We start from the raw sequence: 15,998 nt of genomic DNA, 5'->3' as shown, positions 1-15,998 counted from the left end.
TCTTCGGACAGGCCATCCGAAAAACGTTTGGCGATCATAATGGAGCATGTAGGCCTCTTCAGAGTTAAATTAGTTAACATTGAGGTTTTACTGTGTAACTACTACAGGACAAACAAAATCAAAGTCACACGGTTTCACAATCTTTAACACATGCTGGGTTACTGCTATAAAGGTACACAAAAACAAAGAACCTGCACAATTTATACTACTGGCCCATCAGCTTTAAGAAAAGCCCCGACAAAAATGGGGAGACATACAGTACATACAAGTGTAAGGTACATCGTCCACACCCGATACAGGGGAGGAAGAATGTTAGGTTCAGCACTGGTCAATAAAGAGGGCATAGAAAAAAAAAAGTATTACACAATGTAATACAAAAGATTTGTTCAAGTCTTTACACAAAAAAATAATTATTATCAAATGGCTGTTCTGCAACAAGCAGTCCGTCCTCATCTGCTTTCAGAAGAGCACATCACAGTTTTTAATGAGCACCTCCACCACTTGTCTTTGATGGCGGATGTCATTGAGTGCTGTCATGGCGTCCAAGTTTGAGGCTCGCATGAGGGTAGGCCCAAACACAATGCCGAGGTTCTCTGCATTCATCAGGTTGTCTTTTGCATTCAGTGTCACCCTGCAAAAGTGAAATCGTTTAGAAACATACACACACTGGCAGCAACTGATTTTAACTTATGTGGGTTTACTATGGATCACTCACCTTTTTAAGTGTGCCATGAGGTATTTCAGAGTTTCACTGTGTGATGGGGGCAACAGTGCCAGAGCTTCACGGAAAGCTTCAAGTTTCTTTTCGGGGTCTGTCACTTCTGGAACGTAGTGATAAAACATGCCATTACAAGTATATGAGCCACTTGATCTGCAGATACTCAGACCTCTCTAATCATGTCACTGAGATTATTTGTACTATTCGGTAATAGTCTACTACACAAATCTGCAAGGTAAAGTACTGTATTCAAGACTTAAGCATGCTCTGACATTAGCCTCACGTTACAAAAGTGCGACTGTGATCAGAACTATTGGTTTAACAAAAAAAGTAAATAACAGACATTTCCATTTATCAAAATGCTGCTGGAAATAATGAAACTGTGGGGGCCTTTGCGATGTCTTGACGCATAATCATTCTGTATGCCATGCCGGTTCCTGTATCCATAACAATAAGCATAATTGGGTCCCCCAGCAAAGTAGGTGGCTGTAAACACAGAAGTGGGGCACTAATGACCTATCTTTACTAACTGCAGTACATACATTAATGGATCAGCTAATTGTTTGTGGAGGAAATTGCCTAACTAACTCTTTTGATTCCCTCAACAACCACCATTAAAAATGCCCACAGGCAAAGATTATTACTGTGGATCTGTTAAGCCTAATTTATACTTTGTCCTATACTTGACAATGTGGACCGAAAATAGCCAATATATAAGCTCATGACGCGTTTAATTCTTGACGCGTTGTGCGATTATAAATTGGTCCGAATCAAAATTGTACAATGGAGCATAAATTAGCCATGAGTCACCATCATTAATCTAGGCAATGTGGGCAGAGCATTACTGAAAAAGTAAAATAATCATATGGGTGGGTATGTAAAGGGTAAAAAAAAATGTATTGAATAGTTTGACAAAACTACAGTTTTACTTACTTGCAGCCTCAATAAACCTGGGGTAGGCATCATACGAGATGATTGGAACAGGCAGATCCCTCAGATAGAGTTTCAGTGCACCCGTGATGATATTGATGTCTTCATAAGAATCCACTGAGATGTCCGTCTTCTCACCATCTGTGAGGACACATAATAGTATGATGGACCGAACACAAAATGTGAGCTTGAAAATGAAAAAAACTTTCCTCATCAGAAGATTATGCTTATGTCTCAGAATAAAGTGAGGCAGAGATTGTGTAAGCCTCGAGGGGGGTTAAATCTAAACTATTAGTCTGAATACAAAGTGGCTTCTATCACTCGCCTGAACTGTTTTATTCTGACGTTGTCTTCATTTATGCGTGGTATTCAGTGTAGGCCATGGCCTAATTCTACTGGGCGGTCTGAACATCACAGTGCTGTGAGCTGGAATGACACTCTGTCATGGGTGATCTCCCAAATGCAGCTAAGACTTTAGTTTAGCCTATAGCTGCAGGGTTTTCCTACAGTTAAAAGTCACGCTGCACTGGGCCAGGATAGACTCATTGTCACCCACCGCCTCTAATAATGGAACACCATTTCTCAACCGGTGTTCCATGGACCAGTAATGTTCCATGGCATAATTACAGGTGATCCATGGGGAAATGTTTTCAAAATGTTCAACAAATATAATTTATATTGTACCCTTGTTTTTTCAGTGTGCAAAACTGGCGAGCAACTTATCCAGCTTTAAGATCATTAATGAAAATATTAAAATAAAATAGAAATGACTGTTATGCCTTCTTATATACAAAATATATGCATATTGTTTTTTCTAGTGGTCCAGAGGTCTAAAAGATTGAGAATCACTGTACTGTAGAATCACAACGCAGCAATGAATGGGTTTCTCCTGTAACCTTTCTCCTGACCCCTGACCCCTCACTATAATGGTCCGTGTTGAGTAAACCATGTCAGGATATGGTCCACTTTCCCAGATTGACATTAATCCCTAACAAATTGCGTCACTTTTTGCTTAATCTGAAATGTTCTCAGAGCCTTACGTAAACACATCACAATGTTAGCATGTCACATCAGCAGTTGTGTTGAGTGCTGATATGGATCTATAGGACATTCTGTCGATGAGAAACCACTGGCCTAATCCATAGCAAAACAGATAATGGACAGTCAACATGCCTCGGTCAAACGCCGTCTTGACATCCTCCACTGAATCGCTGAATCCAGACACTCTGTAGAGCCCTTCTGACTTAAGACCTAGAGAGACAACGACAAATAGGTTTCATTCATCGTGTCACGTGGAATTCTTTCCACCTAGTACACGATTCACGCAAGTCGATTTACCTTCATAAGACTTCCCGGGTCATATGGCCACAAAATGCTCTTAAATATGCATAAGAAATTAGCGGCCAATCGTCAGTGCAGTATCACATGGGGGAGTATAGCATGGACAGATGCAAATAGTTTTCTGCATCAGTGAACAAAATAATAAAGACATAAATCAAACTTAGAGCTGGTTACGCACATGTATTAGACACCAGACAATGAGGGAGAGATGAGGGTTCCTACATAGTTGAATGATTTAACTGAAATGCAATCTACTTCGGCAGTAGGAAACAAGAGTAATCTATTCCTCATTACACAAGTACAATTACCAGCACTCTCACCAGCCCTCTTAATCATTACTACATAAGACCAACTCTACAGTCATTAATAGAAATCCACAGCTTTCCGCCATCTTCACCAACGCAGGGGGATTGATTAAGATGCAAGGACATATCATATTAAAAAAACACAAATTTGGGGTTTATTTTGGACCACAAAGGACAACTGCACTACTATGGTATGTAAATTAAGTATTGCTTCTCAACATGGGGTCCTGGGATTCCCAGGGGTCCTTGAGGGGGGTTCTATGGGATCCCCAGCTAAATGACTGATGGTTAGCAACCAAATGGAACAATCTGTACACTGTCAGAGTTAACTTAACACTGAGGATTTTACAATGTTGTTTGGCATACCAGAGATTCAAGTGGTATCAAATGGCAGTTCGTGCCATGATGCGTATCAAACTGGGGGTCCTTGAAATGAAAAAGGTTGAGGATCACTGGTTTACGCCAGAGGTAAACAATACTCTATTTACAGCCCCCCCTTTCTTACATCCGACGAAAGCTAAGACTCCCCAAACGTGCACAATTGTGTTTTTCAAACATGTTAACCACATTGTGAGCTTGTAGATCTGCTATTTTCAATATTTTCTAAACCCAAAAATGCAATGTTACGATTTTCTGTAACATGTTTAACCCATTTAGACCCGAGGCCAAAGTGACGGGCTGTGAGCTTGTACATCTGCTATTTTTGAATATCCAACATATAAAATCTAAGGTGAAATAGATGCTTTCCCATTTTTACCGGGTTGAAATGTTGGTCTACCTCCAAAACAGACAAGCCCCAGTTTGTCAGTTTGGGAAACACTGCTCTATTATTATAATAAAAGTATTGGATTGTGCACCCCAACCCCCCCCGAACTAACCTCGTGACTCTATTTCTCGTATACACATGTCCACCACCATGGGTCGCGCTGTATTGTGAGCTTTCACCAGGGTCGTGAGGTCGCAGCTGTAGACTTTACGGACGTGTTTCAGGTCTGGCTTGCAGTCGTTTGGTACCATAGTTGAGCAGTGTTTGTGGACATTCATCCCACAATCTATAGAGAGGTACAGAAAGTAGAGCAAGAGGCATAACAGTGTTATAAGGTAAATAACACAATCAAATCCTGTGTAAAAAGTTACCCTTGTTGTAATAATGCAAAGTCAATATTATTACGTCGTATAACCCTGTGAAATTTGCAAAACAAAATCTTGAAAACATGAAGCAACAAAAAGAAATACTGTAGTGACTTTTATTTTATTTCAAACAAAGAGATACCAAATTAACATTCAGCTCATGTTTTGTCTTTCATTGGATGGTTTAATTGGTGTTTTCGCTTGCTTAGGTCTAAATCCCCTTAATCAATATTTGCTGTCAAAATGTCACAGGAACACTGGACAACTACTGTCAGCAGCTGGTGACATCACTCTGGTCAGCTGCCAGGCGTGTCATTGGGGTCACCTTGAGCACTAGAGTGGAACGCAGCTCCACAAACAACCACAGTCATTTATAAATAAATACATAATTAATCAAAAAAGCTAATAAAGGAATAGAAAAACACCACAAATGTCAGATTTCAGGACAGTACATTAACCCAATATTTTGCTGTTCTATTGAAAGCCCACAATTTGCCCTTTTTGTTTTTTATTACTATTTGTAAAAGCTCAGGGCTATAATTTAGTGTACTGCTAATTCAAATGAATGGGCAATGACATTTGATCATTCTTAGATGGCTGCAGTATGTGTGGGGATTCCCTCATTTCAACTTTCCATGTGAAATCTGTGGCATCACAGTATCCATCTCTGTGGAATTTCAAACAGTATATTAGTCATAATGATCATTTGGTTCTCCCACGTTGCGTTTTGCCTTCGGTGTTAAAGCAAATTTGTGCTCCGGCGCATGACAGTGTTTTGCGTGCCGAAAATAGCAGACCTACAAGTTCATAACGAGTCGCATCCGCGACACGTTGTGAGCTTGTAGGTTGGCTCTCTCAGTATGAATTAGACTTTGGTGAGCACACATCTGTTCCAGGGCAGGTTTCACCTTGTGGGGAGCTCAGCAGCCCACAGCGTGCCAATGTAGAGACTGACTCCAGCACTGCTTTGTAGCAGAGGCTCTTAGAGGGAATTAGAGGCTCAGTGGAAACAATGTGGCCTGCAGCAGGGACAGTCAGCCCTGCTGCATGCTCCATTCTCTTCCAAATCTGGGCTCGCACACAATGGCTGTGGAAGAAGCAATTCAGACGCTGCGGGCTACACTAGACCTAGTTTCCCACACGAAAATGGGGGCAGCCTCTCCAAGCTCCCTGAGCATTCTCCAAGTTCTGAAAGGGATTTCTTCATTTCCTGACAAAGTGCTTTGTGCTTTTGATTTAAAAAAAAAAACTCAAAATGTGATAATTTTGCTCATCGAGATGATTCTTGTTTTTCTGTTCTGTTCTCTTTTTTTTATTTTATTGGATCAATAAGAAGAAAAAGATCTCCTATACATGTAGACTGCTGTTCTCAGCATATCATTTCACATTCTGATTAATATGGACCCCCTGAGAAATTTGCACAGCCTGTATTTATATGCATTGATGCAGAAATGTAATTACTTTTAAGAGATGATTCTCTTAAGGATATGAGACAGGCAGCGTAATAGAGGGCACTCTGTCATCAGACACAGGTCTGGTGTTGTCCATGTGTGAGCACACTGATGGCCCTGGGGTCCCAGGTGGGGTGGGTGAGGGAGAAACAATGGCCCCAGGGACACCCTGAGCCTGCAGACAGAGGAGGCTGCACAGTAAAAAATCCTCAGCGATGATTTAACTCTGAGAGCATAAAAATAGATGCAAACGGACTCGTAAGGGTGCATTTTTATGCTCTTGGAGCTAAATGAAGACTGATGACTGTTACAGTGTCTTTTTTACTGCACTGTCAGCTCTATCTCTGTCGCCATGGTGAGAAGCATCCACAGCGGAGCTGCTCAGCCGTTTTTTGGGCTAAAAGGTTCTAATGCTGATGAGAAGAGGTTGGAGGAGGTCGTGGTGGTTGGGGGGGGGGGGGGGGGGGGGTGCTATTGGCTTATCACCACATTATCACTATATCTCACATCTACTATGCTTAGGACCCCATAATGCCGGGTAGTCTACCAACCCATTATTGCGTCTGTCTCTGGCTGGAACGGCGGCTGCCTGACTGTTTTTATTCTATTTCTTTTAGATAATTTGTTTTTCCAACAAGAACTGAAGCTAAATTGAGGTTGAGCTATGGGTGACCTAGCTCTTTGGTTGAAGCTGCTGAATTTTAATGCATGTGGAAATGGAGCTCCTTCCCCATGCTCCGAGCCCCGCTCCTCATTAAAGAGACATGCCAGCTTTGTTTTCCTTCACAGGCATGATGGGATGAGAGGCTGGGGGGGCTACTCCGATGAGGAAATGTGGCACAACAAGCAGTGGCAGAAGCTGGCTTCCTGGCACTCGGCCAAAAACAGTTCACACGTACAAAAAAGAAAAAAAAGAGGGAAAAAGGGGGGAGGGAGAACATTTTTTGAATGCAAATTCAAAGCATCATCTGAGACTTTATTGCCCCAGTTTCAAGTAGGCTAGCTATGGTTGAGTCTGAAGGAATGACAAAATAAAAAATATAAACGAATACTCCAGAAGAAAAGAAAGAGCTTTTCCTTTGATTGTTGTCTGCTTTCCAAACCAATAACACATCAATAATTAATGTGAGAGCTCCCACAGATATATGTGTGGCTCACTTTGTTCCATCAATAAAACATCATCACACATCAACCCACATTATAGTGCTATTCGTGATGAAAACACATTTCTCGCAAGCGTCTGCTGCAAAATGGAAGTCTCAATTATTGACAGGCAATGAGAAAAAAACACAATAAATCACACTGAAATACAATTTCAATAGGTTAATAAAATTGAATACATATAGCCACATCATATCAAGGAAATAAAATAATAAAGGGAGTTTCATGATATTATTTCCCTTAAACCACCGATGAATAGGAATAAAAACAAAGGACCACGGCATGACTGTATCTTCTAAAGATGGGTGAATGTGTGTTATAGCATGGTGACTGCTAAGCGAATGAATGCAGAGAGAGAGAGAGTATTCAGCCAAACACCGCCGCCTTGCCTAAATGTCAGTCCTATGGTAAGCTAGCTACTGTAGCTTCGTAGCCAACCAACTAAGCAACGGTGGGGTGGTATTTCAGCTCCCCCCAACTGAAACCAGACAAGTAGAAGCAGAGAAATCGCTCTCGTTGTGTCTGTATAATAATTATGACAAAATGGCAGAATAGAGATGTCCTGACCACAATAAAGCAAAGCAAAAAAAAACTATTTCCACCATCTTCACCAAAGTAGGGGGATTGATTAAGATGCAAGGAGTCCACTGCTTCAGCAAAGTGTAGTTATTTTAACATTTTAAATTGTATCAGTTCACTAATGCTGGCAACAAAAGTGACTGAGCGTATACTTTGCACTGAATCTTGTATTCACCAGTCAAATGAGAAGCAAGCAGGTCAAAAGCCAAGCATTAATATTACTTTCAATTATCTATTACATCACAGTAAATCCACAGTAGGCCTTCATCTTAATGTCACTATGTTATACAACCTTTCTAATCTATGGGGCCTGGTGGGATTTTTAGATTAACACTTAATAATACTGTTCTACTCACAGTACAAACTACCATATGCAGAAATAAGAACTTTAGAATCCATGATTACATACACTAAGTACAGAAAATTAAGTAACCCAGAGCTTACATTTGTGCACACACAGGAAAATCCAGAGTAATAATTAGAAGATTAAAAATAACACTCTGGATTTAACTGTGCATATGTGCACTGTACTTTCAGTATTTTTATGTTAGAGAACAAAATGTACCTGCACATTTGACCCCTTGAGCCATCAATCCCCACATAAAGTTGGCACAATGTTCACACCAGTGAGGACCTCGAAATGTGTGCACCTGGAAAAGGGTGTGAGAGAGAGAAAGAGAGAGAGTTATCAGGTTACTGATGAAGTGAAAGCAAAAGATAGACTTACATCCCACCTACAGACAGTAGACTCGTCGATGTTAACGTATTGAATGAGGCAGATCAGGATGATTAAATCTGTATAGGAAACAATGGTTGTTTGAACAGACTCTAAAACTGATGGGGAGTGTGCCAGAGCAGAAACGGAATTGCAGTTATTGCACAGTGCGATATGACAGACACCAAAGCAATGTAAAGGTGCAAGTTGTCATGGAAATCTGCTATGGAAACAGTAGGACGCTACCTTGCTAAGGGAGCCCACACTCTACCAGGTAACAACAGCCTAGCCAATCAGGAAAGCCCCAACGAGACATCAGGGGGTGACAGTGGGCCACCTCCCTGCTAGGTGTTTTTTTACATGACGACAACAGTGGTTACAATACACAAGCTCATTAAATCCCACAAGAAAGGCTGAGGCCTGGAACCAATATGTCACTTTGGCACAGCAGCTGTAGGGTTTGGCAAGCATGTCCCTGTGCAGGTTCTTGGACAGTCAGCAACCATTACAGGCTGCCCCAAGAATGGGATCTTTCTATTTGTTTGTTTTTGAGTTTGAAGCTAATTACACTTGCCTTATTAAATACATAAATATACCTGCTTGTAGACAATTTTCAATAGAGTAAATAGGCCCAAATATCAGTGATGACTAACTTTGTAGGAGTAGCTAATGTTTGAGGTTGGCGGATTGGTTGTCAGATCATGGAGATTGTGCTGGTCTGCTGGAAATGGGGAAATGTCTCAATTTGAAATATAGCTGTCATTGGTCTACAGTTCTACACAAATTTAACAGCAAGCAAAAAAGAAGAAAAAAAAAACATTCTGTGAGGGAAAATAACACCAGGCAGTATCACAACTAATCAGACTACACAGCTTAGATTCATTAGCAAAAGAAAGTGTTCAAACGCTCTCTGTGATTAAATGATAGTACTGTAGCTCCAAACTGTTTAGGGGGAATTAATCTCATCAATGTAAACCAAATTATTTGCAGACTATGGTGATAACAGCTAATCATTGTCTCAATGAGTGTGAGAGTTAGTTAATTAGTTTCAAGAGATTATTCTTCTATGTGAAAGATTACACTGATACAGTAAAATTCCAATCATTTGATTTCACACAAAGTTAAAAAAGAGTATAACTCTTGAGAGAAATGGAACCTGTTCCATTTGGACACTCCCAGAGTTAAAGTTATCCAGTGTGGGAGCAGTAAACATGGATGCTAAATGTGTAGGTAAAAGTGGGTGTTCAGCAGTAAGCAGGAGAAGCCTGGTGAGCATCAGCACTTTGAAAGCCTTTAAGGCAACATTTTCCTCATGGGACTCCTTTCCATTAACAAACCAAGATAGGAAACCAAATGTAGGACTGCTGACACAGGCCAATATGGGGAAAACCCTCCTCTCCATGGTTCTCGCTTCCCATCATCCTAATCTCTCCATCTGGTGTACAAACCAACAACAGAGGTCCACAGGCCACTAAACAGATTTTCCTTTGAAAAAAAAAAGCTCAACGGACAGATCCAAAACATTCTTTCCCCCTATTTTTTAATCCGCTCTCCCACTCAACAGCAGACCTGCCTCCTGTTCCCATCCGGCAGAAGGAGACTCAAACCCTGCCTTCTGGTCATGATACAACACGAAATACACAGGAAAAACATTTTGGAGATGTAACTGAACAATAACTCTCTCCTGCCTCACCTTGAAGTTGTGGACTTTCTCAGATTTTGGGGTCCGGTCGCTCTCCTTCAGTGTGGCTCTGCGTACCAGCGAGGTGAGCTGCGAATAGGCAAACAGTTTGAGAGGCTGCCAGATGGTGGCTGGAGGTTTCTGTGGTCCCATCCTCATCGCCAGCGCTGCCGCCAAAATATCCTCTTGGTTGGCCTCTCGCTTGGCCTTTTGCACCAGGGACTTCTCTCCCTTGTGAAGCTCGTAGCACTCCCTAGATGGCATCTCAGTGGCGACGTCTACCGAAACAGACCCAGTAGAGTCCAAAAAGTTACTGGGTCATAAAATAAAAAAATGTAAACTCTCTGATGCTCAAATAAAGTCTACAGAGCGCAGGGTTACTTTCATTGCTCCAGTCAAACACAACATACAATAGCAGTAATAAACATGCAAATCTAAACTGTGAAGAGTCTAAAAAAGAATAAGAAAATAAGTCCAAAAGGAGAAAAATGTGTCTTCTGTTAAATCCTCTCTCAACAGTGACAAGGAGATTAAATAGTGCTTCGGTTTTGAGAGTGTCAAGTCCTGTGATGGTTATAATACAAAAGAGGTACAGCCTTGGGTGCTCATGTGGTTGCCTGGGAATGTGCATGCAGATGAGATGAGTGGTTGCGCTAATCCTCTCCTCCCTGTACAGAGCTGATATCCTCCCTGGAACAGAGACAGCACACAGTGTATGGATGCTGCCAGGGCTGTTGGAGTGGGGGGGAGGAGTACAGGGGCGTACCCTGTTGTAGTCACCAGCGGATTAAATGGTTCGCACTGGCCAATCATAGTGCAGCCCCACATGCTTTATAGTTGCTACTACCCCGCCCCCACACAGACGCCTCTATCAGATATCCAAGCAGGGGTGCCTTGGTGGGATGAAATGAGTGTGGGTTGATGATAATGAGCAATGAGTGAGTCATGCATCATCAGTGGGATGCTGTTTGCAGAACTACAGCAGTTGGCTGTTGGATCGAGGGGCTATTTTCAAAATCATGTTGCCACAGTAACTGGTTATGCCTTAACTACAATGACCTGTGCATGCCCAGTCAAACCACACATAAAAGCATCTTTATCATGAGCGTAAGTAAAAAAGCAGCTGTGTTCTTTTTTAATACAAAGAGAAAATAACAATATGGTTTAAACATTTTTTTAAAGTTTAAGTTTAAGTTTTAAGAATAGACAAAAAAGAATATCTAAAAAATGGACTTATCAGAGATGATGCAATAGTTTCTATGTAAAGGCATGCGGTTCACCAGATGGACGGAGCTCTGATGTGCATTAACTACAATTAAAATCACCTACATGAAAGATTTAGCTGTTGTTATGCTCAATGACTTTAAATCCATAAAGGGATTAAGTCAAATGCAAATGCTCAGAGATAGAAAGCTGACCTAATTCTACCAATGAACACGACTGAGATTAAAGAGTCGGCATGCAATTTGCACAGTATAGAATTATAATACTGTATATAACCCCCCCCCCATCCCCCAAAAAATAAAATAAAAGATCCATTCCTTTAGATTTTATGTACAACATCCAGAATGGACTATTGAATGTAATTTAACAGATGCTAGGTTGATTGTTTACCTGATATCATAGTTTCAATGTACAGATTGTTATTTATATTGTTTAGACAGATGCTAGGTTCTTGGTTTACCTGGGATCCTAGTTTCTTGAGGCATGCACTACACTTGTCTCTTGGATACTCTGGATAAGAGTGATATAGTGTCTGGTAAATGCATAAATTGTAATTGTATTGAATATCCAGACCAGGTACTACCACATATTTTTGCCAGACAATGCAGAATATTGCATAACAGAATTTTTGTATAGCATCTAATTATATGTTTGAATGTTCAATTCCTTTCAGGCTTCCACTGATGCAAGCATTGCAGCGGGTATGCAAATTTGGCATCAAACACAGGACGATGATAGCACCGTGTCAGAAAGGATCTGCAACCTGCTTCAATTCACACTCCAACAAGTCAAATGTTAATATAATCCCACATCTCAGAGCTCAATTTAGCCTTTAGCTGTCTTCACACCTCTTGAAAAAGCTGATTCTGAGGGGAGAAATTAAGTACTGTAGAACAGACCAGAGTGAATGACAGCGCACAGAGACTCTCCTTCAGAAATCGATAAGGACTATTTTATTATTGACAGTTAGTGTGCTTCCCCCAACCTCAGCAGAGGGGTGGCGAAATGAAAGTCTGGTCGGTAGAGAGGAACAAACGATGGCTTTGAAGATCAGTGTAGGTGCGCACAATAGCATCACAAACTGCAGTGTCTGTTTGCTGACAGGGACTGAAGCTCCACATGAAAGTTGATATTTTTTTCTTTTTGAAGTTTTCTAAAGGAACTATCTCTGCCGTGCTCAGTGCAAGTCTCTGCTCAGAGGGGGCACCAGAACTTGCTGGATAAAAGGCAGCAAAGTCCTTTTATGTATATGCATCAGGCACCCTCCCAGACCCCGAGCACTTTGGATGGCTTTGCAGTATAATTGCATTGCCTGCTGTTAAGTGCAGAGCGAGCATCTGACTCCCAGGATGTGGCTTACTTTGAACGCAGCTCTAATTGACACTGATTGATTTGCTTGTTTCCCAAACATGTCTCAAGTTGGGGCTCTGGTGTAAAGAAGGACGTAGAGCTGTTACCTTTTATTTCTCCTCCTACAACTATCCGTCAGTATCCATGGTGAACAACTGAGCTTTTTTGAGCCTACAAAATACTGTGCGTCAATTTAACCCTGACAGTGTAAAAATGGACCCGTAACTTTCAGAGGTAAATTGGAACTCACACCTTTGCAGTGTATAAGTAACCTGCCTCGCTTCTAATGTGTTCTCAACAATAATAACAGTACTAACAGCACCAGTCCCGATCCAGAAACTAGAACAAAGGTTATACTGTGTCAAAAGATTTTCAGTTGTCATTTGATACTTTGGGTTTCTGCTGTGTTCCATTATCTGCCCACAGTACGCACGCAAGCCATTACAGAGCGGTAGTGGAAGCACTGACATTGTTTATGGAGGAGAGAGGTTGTTACATAAGGAAATGTACTTCTAATGCGCTGCTGACCTCGCATCAGCATTAAGAGCCACTAAGTGAACAGCAGAATTCTCTGTATTGATCTGATCATAAAATATAACTGAGAATGTGTAATCTCTAGAAGAAGTACTTACTTGTAATGTATTGTGTATCAACAAACACTATCACACTAACCAGCATTATGCATAATACAATGTTATCAAAACTGAGAATTGCATGTTTTAAGCTGGTAAAGCTTTTTCTTATTTCTATTCCTATTTCTTGCACGAGCAACTTTCCAATAAAGGAAAGCTGGAAATGGCGTTGGTGTGAGGTGATCTCAGGTGAGTGAACGAAGTGAAAGGCAGCTATGCGTCTGAGGGAACATTGGACTACAGCCTCAGCCTTGAGCAGAACCATGGATCAGAACATTACATAATATTATATAACCTGGCATGGATATAACCCTGCGCAATCAAGAAACATAAGAAGTAGGACATTATAGGGAACAGAGAAAACAAGACCATTGAATAACAAACTCTGAACTGGGGCACTGTTCTATTGACACAGCAGCTAAATGGCTTCCTAATGTCCGAGGTATATACTGATGGTGCACTTTGACTACTTCTATCTATAACAGTTCATACTGTAGCTCGTGCGTCACTCTAATCCCAAACAGTCCAATTGCAGTGGGCCAAGCAAGAGTGCTGTGTTTTGGGTACTTTATTCCTATTCCCTGTGTCGGCTTTTCTGTATCCGTCCTGTGTTTCATAACTGAGGTACTGCCATGACAACTGAATTCCCCTAGCTGGATCAATAAAGGTCTATCTATCTAGGTAACCACAATAAATCCTAATCTATTAGTATAGGGCAGGTCTTCACCACTCTGTGAGGGGAGTGGTATTGGCCAGACATTGAGCAGCTCAGAAGAAAACATATGACTCCTACTTAAACCTGTCTATGATGTATAATGCATATTTGGTATGAAACTAGAAAAACAGCTATGCATCAAAATAAATAAGATTAAATACGTCTAGCTTACACAACAGCTAAAGTATGCCTATAGCACATATGGTTGAGCTCCCACTGCCAAGCAGAATCCTATAAGAGCCAGAATGTGGGGGAAAATCACTGCCTTTTTGCTAGCGTTGCAAGGAAGCTGGAACAAATTACACCACATTTTACCAGGACAAAATAGATTACCCGACTGTGGCTGGTGGCGTCTGTGCTGTGACAGTGATGTATGGGAGGACCGCTATCGCGCTTTGCTATCGAAAGAGCAAGGTCGCAATACAAGACATACTGTTTATAATGCATAGCATAGGTGCAATATTTTGTGTATTATAGTAACTTCGGCTGCATCTTAACTGGTGATTTGGATTCAATTTCATTTCCTGTGGTTTCATTTAAAAAAAAAGGCAATATGGTGGCAAAAAAAGACTATAAGCTGCTTATTCTTGGTTGGTCTGAAGAAAAATATATTCGCTCAACCGGCATGGCCTAGTATGACCTTGATTGTTCCAAAAGGAAGATGTTGAATGAATGAAGAAATTAAGTATATATTAATATAAAGAACTACTAGAAATCTTACTGCATCTTATGGCATACTCCTTACTTGCAATCCGCTGTTATACAGCATAATACAGACACTCAATAGAGTCCTGATGCAAGTATACATGTAGAACCTTGGAACAAAATGGGAACAAATCCATAGTTCACAATCAAAATAATCACAACAACAACAATTCTAGAGCAAGAAATTATGTAATGGAGCACCATTTGATGCTACATGTAGACCACAGAACCACCAAGGAAGCATGTACTTCCACATGGAACCACTAATTACTATAATGGAAACAATAATGATTCTGAAGAACTGAGACGACGTTCTAAAACGAAATTGTGATTTAGCAGTAGCCAACATTGAGTAAATAAATAAAACATGTAATAGAAACAAACATTTTAAAGAAAATCATAGATTAAATTGTTTTTTTTATGGCATGTGCCTTGGGGACGAGCCATGAAAAGAGGGTCTCTCTCTCTGTCTGTCTGTTTGTTTGTCCGCAGCTAATCTTGCAAACCACTACGCCGATCAGCATCACATTTCTTGTACACGCTACCAGTAGGCCAAGGAACTTTTTTTTTCACATATTGTGGACATTTTCTTATGTGTGAATATTTTTCAGTTTGCGAATTCATAATGTCAGAAGCACCATCCCTCCATATTTGGGCAAGACTGACGTCATCAATATGAGATCCACAGAAGCCATGCCTTCATTAGACCCTATATTGTTTTTGTATGCTTTTTTGAAATGTTTGGTATTGAGAAAATGAATTCCCTAAATTTACTCCCTGATATTTTATAAAAAATGTACCTCTGGCAACGAGATGCTTGGGGAGATGAAGATTGATCGACTTTCTGGTTGCATGGGAATGGTTTTGGGAATTTGAAATAGGAATTCAATTAATCTTGTGGGATTCCAAACATAAAATTAATCCTGTTCATGAAAGATAATGATGCAAAATTTACAGAATAAATGAGAGATGGATTGCTTCCCCATCAGAGTGAACAATTAACATGAACATTTCTGACGTTAGTAACCTGGAAGATAAGAGGCAAGTGAGACAGTGTCCAATCAACGTGACCAGGGCAGGAATTCCACGGATGCTTCAAAGTCCATGGCTGTCGTTGCCCCTCAGTTTGGCCTTGTGCCCCTCAAAGAAATTGCATGCCCTAAGGCCACAGTGGCTTTAAGGCCCCAGCTTAAGAAACCCCCCCGTGATTACCAATGATCAGGGGATCGATCATACTGGAGATACATATTCTGTGACTACTTGAAAAGGCAAGAAAATCTTAAAATCGCTGGCAGTGACTGCTTGCAGCGATAAATAAGTCTGGCAGTGAAAGAGTAAACCCTTAAATTCAATTAATTTG

The 15,998-nt window shown here is 40.8% G+C and overlaps 1 protein-coding gene across 1 annotated transcript; it reads right to left on the bottom strand.

Annotated features, from left to right (window-relative positions):
* Nucleotides 1-339: 339 nt before the first annotated feature.
* On the bottom strand, nt 340-10,276 carry chn1 (chimerin 1; the record flags this gene model as incomplete). Its single annotated transcript, XM_084085180.1, has 7 exons — nt 340-631; nt 716-821; nt 1,652-1,789; nt 2,822-2,899; nt 4,173-4,346; nt 8,182-8,266; nt 10,025-10,276. The coding sequence occupies 7 exons, from the start codon at nt 10,274-10,276 to the stop codon at nt 460-462; spliced, it is 1,005 nt and encodes a 334-aa protein (XP_083941306.1). The 3' UTR covers nt 340-459.
* Nucleotides 10,277-15,998: the final 5,722 nt, after the last annotated feature.

Source organism: Gymnoscopelus microlampas, assembly GCF_963454915.1.
Source record: "Gymnoscopelus microlampas genome assembly, chromosome: 17".
NCBI lineage: Eukaryota > Metazoa > Chordata > Actinopteri > Myctophiformes > Myctophidae > Gymnoscopelus > Gymnoscopelus microlampas.
The sequence above is the reverse complement of the archived record's forward strand: the minus strand, read 5'-3'. Positions and strand labels throughout refer to the sequence as shown.